This window comes from Lithobates pipiens, unplaced genomic scaffold, assembly GCF_037356315.1.
Source record: "Lithobates pipiens isolate NorthernLeopardFrog02 unplaced genomic scaffold, aLitPip1_a1.2 Scaffold_8, whole genome shotgun sequence".
Taxonomy (NCBI): Eukaryota; Metazoa; Chordata; class Amphibia; order Anura; family Ranidae; genus Lithobates; species Lithobates pipiens.
Genome location: NW_027507903.1, coordinates 638,781,927 through 638,790,669, shown reverse-complemented (window position 1 = coordinate 638,790,669; position 8,743 = coordinate 638,781,927). Strand labels below are relative to the sequence as shown.

The 8,743-nt window shown below is 42.3% G+C and overlaps 1 protein-coding gene across 1 annotated transcript in view; it reads left to right on the top strand.

The window, feature by feature from the left end:
* The first annotated feature begins 250 nt into the window (after positions 1–250).
* LOC143962428 (uncharacterized) overlaps positions 251–8,743 on the top strand; it is a 30,377-nt gene continuing 21,884 nt past the window's right edge. Inside the window, exon 1 of the mRNA XM_077471705.1 lies at positions 251–369. Coding sequence (XP_077327831.1) covers positions 285–369 — 85 coding nt within the window. The 5' untranslated portion in view covers positions 251–284. The remainder of the gene's footprint in view (positions 370–8,743) is intronic.

The window sequence follows — 8,743 nt, the reverse complement described above, 5'->3', positions numbered from 1 at the left end:
CAAGAACAGACTATAGTTTTTTGAGCTATTGTAGTAGTAGTTAAGTTATCTATGTTATCCATCAGCTAGATAATATCAGGGGATTGAGAAACACGCAATAACCATGTTCTGTGACAATCTAAGAGCAGACAGTTATGACCACCAGGAAATGTGTACATCTCTGAGATATTATCTTTAGAAATAATTTCCTCCAGTGATGATAAAAGTACTCAACTCTCTACAGTATAATTCTTCAGCATCAGCTTTCCCTTATATCGGTGTTCAGAGCTCAACCCGCAGTGGAAATGGAAGTCCGTCGTCTTCTGCCTCTCGTCCTTCTACATGTGGTCACCATGTGCCACATAGTGAACAGTGGCATTCAGAGAAAGGGTGAGTACCCAGCAACCTCAAAACATTAATGTAATATGTGAATAGAGAGGGCTGGTTGTCATTGATCGGAGTACAGAGGGTACAGGGACAAGGGAGGGTGGACGATGCACGCCCTGGATTTTTTCTGTTTGGATTTGCACAGATTCCCTGTTTAGCAAATCATCCACCTGTACAGCCGGGTTATTTGAGCTTTGTGTGGTTTGATGTATAAAACCTGCCTTACTTCTCCTTCTTAACCACTTCAATACCGGGCACTTTCACCCCAAAAGTCATGGAACACTGTACATATAGAAAATTGTTATCACTTTTTTCACCCAAATAGAGCTTTCTTTTGGTGGTATTTAACCACTTCAGCCCCGGATGATTTGGCTGCTCAATGACCAGGCCATTTTTTGCGATACGGCACTGCATCACTTTAACTGACAATTGCGTGGCCATGCGACGCTGTACCCAAACAAAATTGACGTATTTTTTTTCCACAAATAGAGCTTTCTTTTTGTGGTATTTGATCATCTCTGTGATTTTTATTTTATGCGCTATAAACAAAAAAAGAGCGACAATTTTGAAAAAAAAAACACTATTTTGTACTTTTTGCTATAATAAATATCCCCATTTAAAAAAAAAAAATATTTCTTCAGTTTAGGCTGATATGTATTATTCTACATATTTTTGATAATAAAAATCACAATAAGCGTATATTAATTGGTTTGTGCAAAAGTTATAGCATTTACAAAATAGGGGAAAGATCTATGGCATTTTTATTATTATTATTTTTTTTTTTTACTAGTAATGGCGGTGATCAGTGATTTTTATCAGGACTGTGACATTATGGTGGACAGATCAGACACTTTTGACACATTTTTGGGACCAGTGATAATTATACAGTGATCAGTACTATAAATATGCACTGATTATTGTGTAAATGTCACTGGCAGGGAAGGGGTTAAATATTAAAGAAAGGAAGGGATTCCGGCGCTCCAATTTTTGTAATGTCTTATTAGGATGATGCAATATAAGCTTAAATGGCTCATTAAAGTCAGTCACTATTTATTTGCAGGTGAGAAGGCAGCCATCCTCAGAGGGTGTCCATAACCTCAGTATATAAGCAAAAAAAAAAAACAGGAAATTAGGGTTTTGGAGGCGCCAACTCCAGTAGTTCTATCACATAAATATATGCTGTTTTTTTAACTTACTGGTTTGCAGGTTCATAAAGTAGTGATGTCCATCAAAGGTTATAAAAACCCTGAAGTGTGTTGGTGATAGGGTGCAGGCTCTGCTGGCAGTCCTTTTGCTGTAAGGATGTTAGTCCTGGTTGTTTTAGCAGCTAGTCCGTGTTGTACATGGTGTGGGAAGCTCCACGCTAACCACCCTGGAACGCGGAAGCGTGAGTGACATCAGCAGTGCTCAGCAAGCATCCAGAGTGTAGAATGTACAGCTACGTGCTCGGGGCTCACAGCTCCTTCTACTGGTCTGTTTGCTCTCAGGAGGAGAGCAACATAAATACAAGTGTAGGAACTCCAGCTGGAAATGTGGGTGGAAAGTCTACGGCTGTGGAACCATAACAGCCAGTATTTTTGTAAAAAAGTGAAAGAAAAAGGGGAATGAAAGAAAAAAATAATTTAATTTAAAAATATTTTATTTAATACAAAAAAATAAAATGAATGTGAATTCATACTAGAATAAAAATCGTGGAAAAAAATTTGAAACCAGATAAAGTTTTTGAGTTTAATAATAATAAAAAAAAGGATATTTTGATATGGCAGTTCAACACGATGGAACTGTAATTATAATAAAGAACGTGTCTCTATTTCTTCATTGGGCCCCCTTGGTGAGAATGTGCCCAAATAATATATCCAGTAGGTTTCTTGCTGATATAAGCATTTAAAACGTTCTGTGGCAGGAAGACCTCTGTAAATGGCCTCTATAACCCAGACTCTAAGACCCCAAGTGAATTTTGATGTTCCTTTAAAAAATGAATGGGGGCACATGTTTGTCCCAACCTTTCTCTTTGAAACGCCTATGGCGTAGAGTGCGTATGGTCCTGCCCATGTAAAAAAGACCACATGGGCAGGTTAGGCAGTACACTACATACTCACTGTAACAATTGTGAAATTCTTTGATATTATATGTTTTACCTTTGATGGTGAAGTTTTTCGGACCATGATCAACAAATTTACAGATAAGACATAATTTTTTCTTACATTGATACATTCCCACTAACGAAATTAGGGGAATATGTGAAACCGGAGTGGATGGTACATTTAAAATTCTACTAGATGCTATTTTACTCTTTATATTTTTTGCTTTGCAGTTGTTGAGTGAGAGAAGAACCTAAAAAAGGGTCTCTGAGCAGGATGCACCAATGTTTGGCTATGATATTCTCAATTTTTTTATGACAATCATGGAATTGGGTTGTGAATCCTTTGGGGAAGGTTTTTCGCTTGTTGAAGGAAGGCTTCTTGAACCAGATTTGGTGGATATGCTTTATCCTGGAATTTTTCTGAGAGAAGTTTACCCTGTGTGTTGTAGTCTTCATCTTTAGTACAGTTTTGCCAGATTCTGTAAAATGTACTCCTGGGTATGTTCTTGATCCACCTCGGATGATGACAGCTTTAATAGTGGATATAGGAGTTTCCAGCGGTTGGTTTGACAAAATTTGTGGCATGTATTTTGGAATCACTATGAAAAAGTTCTAAGTCTAAAAAGGCTAATTTTGTTGAGTCTTTGACATAAGTGAAGGATAGCCCTAGAGCAGGGGTGTCCAAACTTTTTTCAAAGAGGGCCGGATTTGATGAAGTGAACATGCGCGAGGGCTGACCATTTTGCCTGACATTCTTTGAATCGTTAAAATTCGGTCTAAGTGTGTTCGTTCGAGCTCTAATACACTGCCCAATAAGAATTCTCTTGCCTTTGTGGCTGTGTGTGGGAAGAAATGAGCTTGGGCGTATTTGTACATACTGTATTAATTGGCGTATAACACACACCTTCACTTTAAGAGGGAAGTTTCAGGAAAAAAAAATGTTTAAATAAAGAACTGTGAAGCAAAATAATGGTCAGTGCCCACCAATGCAGCCTAATCAGTGCACATCTGCAGACCCACCATTGCCAGGAACACACCCACCACAGCCAGGAATGCACTCACCATAGCCAAGAATGCCCCCACCATAGCAAGGAATGCCCCACCATAGCAAGGAATGCCCCACCATAGCCAGAAATGCCCCCACCATAGCCAAGAATGCCCCCACCATAGCAAGGAATGCCCCACCATAGCAAGGAATGCCCCACCATAGCCAGGAATGCCCCCACCATAGCCAGGAATGCCCCCACCATAGCCAGGAATGCCCCCACCATAGCAAGGAATGCCCCCACCATAGCCAGGAATTCCCCCACCATAGCCAGGAATGCAGCACCATTGCCAGGGACGCAGCACCATTGCCAGGGACGCAGTACCATTGCCAGGGACGCAGCACCATTGCCAGGGACGCAGCACCATTGCCTGGGACGAAGCACCATTGCCTGGGACGCAGCACCATTGCCAGGGACGCAGCACCATTGCCAGGGACACAGCACCATTGCCAGGAATGCACTGACGAGCGCCAAAGGAGAATCTCCTGTTTACACGGCGGCTTCTTTAATAGAAAGTCCCGCCTCCTTTGATGGACAGAACAGTCGTCCAACGGCAGTGCAGAAGAAGGACTTCCTATTACAGAGGCCGCCCGTAAACAGGAAATTCTCCTGTGTACGGCGCTCCGTCCTGTCCTCCCTGTACCTTCCGAAGCATATATATCTTTTGTGGCCCCGGCGCTGGGAGATCGTCGGTGGCCACAAAAGATATGTATGTCCAAATAACCAGGCGGGCCGTTCAAAACCGGGCCGCGGGCCGCGATTGGCCCGCGGGCCGGACTTTGGACATGCCTGCCCTAGAGAGTTGTGGTTGCAATATTCTACAAAGGACTTTACACTTTCTCCAGGGCAATCCCAGATCATTATGATATCATCGATGTAGTGTCCATAGTAGATAATTTGGGCTGCAAAGGGGTTATTGTGTGAGACATACTGTAGTTCCCAATAGCCCATAGTCAAGTTTGCAAATCTTGGGGCAAAATTGGCGCCCATAGCGGTACCCTGGGATTGTAAATAAAAAGTGTGATTGAACTCATAATAATTATGTTCCAAGCAGAATTGTGTGGCCTCCAGGAGGAACTGTGCATATCTGGGGTTGATAAGAGGATCTTCAGAGAGGAAATGTTCTACTGTTCTAAGGTCTATAGAGTGGAGAATGGAAGTATTTAGGGACATGACGTACAAGGAAACCCACTGATAAGTCGCTTCCCAGGTGTAGAAGGAAAGAATATCCAGTAGATGTGTGCTATCTTTGATGTATGATGGGAGGTTTTGAGCAAGGGGGTTATGACTATGAAGGGGTATACATGCCTTACCACAATATGGGCAAGTGCAAACTATGAGGAATTGGGAAAACTGGAGGGATTAGATCTATGGAAAAAACACAGGTTAAGGTACCCGATGCAACTATTTCAGGAGGACACTTTAAAATCCTTTACTCAAAAAATGGAAGAATATGAAATCCTGAAAAAAAAATGTTTCAATACCCTCAGCTCAGACATGCTATAAAAGCCTGTGAAATAAAAAAATACATACAAAAGGACTTATATCACGACTATATGGGGTATTGTATAATAGATGCTCAATGGGCATGTGATTTGGGTCCATTATCAGATGATCAATGGTCAATGGCCTTATCGACAATTCCAGACAAATCTTTATCTACCATGCAAAAGTTAAAAAATTATTTATTTTACATGGAGTGTAAAACACTCCTCAGAAATGATTCAAATGGAAATGAAGGGACTCCCCTCTCTGTCCTCGATGTAAGGCCGGACCCGCAAATCTCATTCATATGTTATGGAAATGTTCCAAACGTCACCGGTACTGGTGGAGGGGTAATTGAGACTATTAACAGCTTGTTAGGAATACAATTGCCACTAGATCAAGGTTTATGCCTGCTAAACATGATGGAACAATTTTGGATCCCGGATGGTGATTATATTACAATATTAACCACTTCAGCCCCGGACCAATTGTCAGCCTAAGGATCAGAGGTCTTTTTACAATTTCGCACTGCACTGCTTTAACTGGTAATTGTGCGGTCATGCAATGTTGTACCCAAACAAAATTTGCATCCTTTTCTTCCCACAAATAGAGCTTTCTTTTGATGGTATTTGATTGTCTCTGCGATTTTTATTTTTTACGATATAAAAGGAAAAAGAATGAAAATTTTGAAAAAAATATATATTTTCTAATTTTTGTTATAAGAAAAATCGAATAAACTTAATTTTATCATACATTTAGGCCAAAATGTATTCAGCCACATGTCTTTAGTAAAAAAAAATTTCAATAAGCGTATATTTATTGGTTTGCGCAAAAGTTATAGCATCTACAAACTAGAGTACATTTTCTGGAATTTACACAGCTTTTAATTTATGACTGCCTATCTCATTTCTTGAGGTGCTAAAATGGCAGGGCAGTACAAACCGCCCCCCCCAAATGTCACCATTTTGGAAAGTAGACACCAAGGAAATTGCTGAGGGGCATGTTGATCCCATTGAATATTTTTTTTTTCTCCCAAGTGATTGAATAATGACACAAAAAAAAGTTTACAAAAAGTTGTCACTAAGTGATATATTGCTCACACATGCCATGGTTATATGTGGAATTACACCACAAAATATATTCCGCTGCTTCTTCTGAGTACGGGGATACCACATATGTTGGACTTTTTGGGAGCCTAGCTGCGTACGGCACCCCGAAAACCAATCACTGCCTTCAGGATTTCTAAGGGTGCAAATTTTTGATTTCACTCCTCACTACCTATCACAGTTTCGAAGGCCATAAAATGCCAAAATAGCACAACCCCCCCCCCAAATGACCCCATTTTGGAAAGTAGACACCCCAAGCTATTTACTGAGAGGCATGGTGAGTCTATGGAATATTTTATATTTTGCCACAAGTTGCGGGAATATTACAAACTTTTTTTTTGCACAAAGTTGTCACTAAATGATATAATGCTCACACATGCTATGTGCATAAGTGAAATTTTACCCCAAAATAAATTCTGCTGCTTCTCCCGAGTACGGGGATACCACATGTGGGGGACTTTTTGGGAGCCTAGAACCGTACGGGACCCCGAAAACCAAGCACCGCCTTCAGGATTTAAATATAAAACGCTAGCAAAAAAACTGTTAGCGATCGCAGGGATCAGGCCTGACTCTGCGAACGCTGCAGTTATGTGTTTAGTGTTTTGTAAGTGACAGTGATCGATCGATACTGCACTTGGGTGGGCTGGGCGGAGGGGCAAAACGCAGGTGCTAGCAGGTATCTGGGCTGATCCCGCTAACAATGCGTTTTTTTGGAACCCTAAACTGCTGGGGACGCTAGTATAGATCTGATCAGATCAGATATTGATCTGTTCAGATACTATACCACTACGGGAGGTAGTGGCACTAACCTAGCGTTGCCTGGGGCAACGCAGACCCTATCTGACCCTAAAACCTAATTGATATCACCCGCCGGGTGATCAGGGGGTTAAATCTTTATTGGCTAATAAATGGTGGGTGCCCTGATGCTATAAAAAGCAAACTAACTAACCAGAGTCACCCGTAACACTTATACGGTGATCACTGGTGAAAGGGTTAACTAGGGGCAATCAGGGGTTAAAACCTTTATTAGGTAGTATATGGGGGTCCCTGACGCTATATAAAAACCTGACGGGGAACCTAAATAACTAACTGGCTAACCAGCGTCACCAGTGACACTTATACGGTGATCGCTGGTGAAAGGGTTAACTCTAGGGGCAATCAGGGGGTTAAAATCTTTATTAGGTAGTATTTGGGGGTACCTAACGCTATAAAAACCTGGCGGTAAACCTAAAAGATAACTAGCTACCTAGCGGCACCAGTGACACTAATGCAGCGATCAGAAAAACGATTGCTTAGTGACACTGGCAAAAGGGGGTGAAAGGGTTAACTCTAGGGGCAATCAGGGGGTTAAAACCTTCATTAGGGAGTATATGGGGGTCCTGGACGCTATATAAAAACCTGACGGGGAACCTAAATAACGAAATAACTAACTGGCTAACCAGCGTCACCTGTGACACTTATGCGGTGATCGCTGGTGAAAGGGTTAACTCTAGGGGCAATCAGGTGGTTAAATCCTTTATTGGGTAGTATATGGGGGTACCTAATGCTATAAAAACCTGGTAGTGAACCTAAAAAAATAACTAGCTACCTAGCGGCACCAGTGACACTAATGCAGCGATCAGAAAAACGATTGCTTAGTGACACTGGAAAAGGGGGTGAAAGGGTTAATTCTAGGGGCAATCAGGGGGTTAAACCTTTATTGGGGGGGTAGGGGGCTACCCTGGACCTAACACTAACTGCCCTGACACTTTTTACTGTCACAACTGACACTAAATGCAGTGATCAGTAAATAAATGATCACTGCAATCAGTGACACTGTGACTGGGAGGGGGGGGGGGGATCGGGGGGTGATTTGTGTGCCTGTGTGTACCTACATGTCAGTGTAGTGTTGGTGCACTTACTATGTCTTCTCTCCTCGCCGTTTGGTCAAAAAGACCGCCCCAAGGAGAGTGACATCACTTCCTCCCTGCCTGTGTTTACACTACACAGGGGGGAAGCTTCTCATTCGCCAGGAGCGATCGAGAGGGGATGGCCAGAAACCAACGGCCATCCCCTCATCCCGGATTGCTCCTGAAGCGATTGGACCCCCCACCCGCTGGAAGGCAGGCACATACGGGTACGTGCTTGTGCCCGTACATGGCATTCTGCCGACGTATAATTACATGCGGCGGTCCTTAACCACTTGCTTACTGGGCACTTAAACCCCCCTCAGTCGCAGACCAATTTTCAGCTTTCAGCGCTGATGCACTTTGAATGACAATTGCGCGGGCATACAACACTGTACCCAAATGACATTTTAATCATTTTTTTCCCACAAATAGAGCTTTCTTTTGGTGGTATTTAATTACAGCTGGGAGTTTTATTTTTTGCTAAACAAACAAAAAAAAGATGCAAAAAAATAAATAAATCATGTTTAATAGTTTGTTATAAAATTTTGCAAACAGGTCATTTTTCTCCTTCATTGAAGTGCGCTGATGAGGCGGCACTGATAGGCTGCACTGGTGGGCACTGATAGGCTGCATTGGTGGGCACTGATAGGCTGCACTGGCGGGCACTGATAGGCTGCACTGGCGGGCACTGATAGGCATAGTTAAGGCGGCACTAATAGGCACAGATAAGGTGGCACCGATAGGCACAGATAAGGCAGTACTGATGGG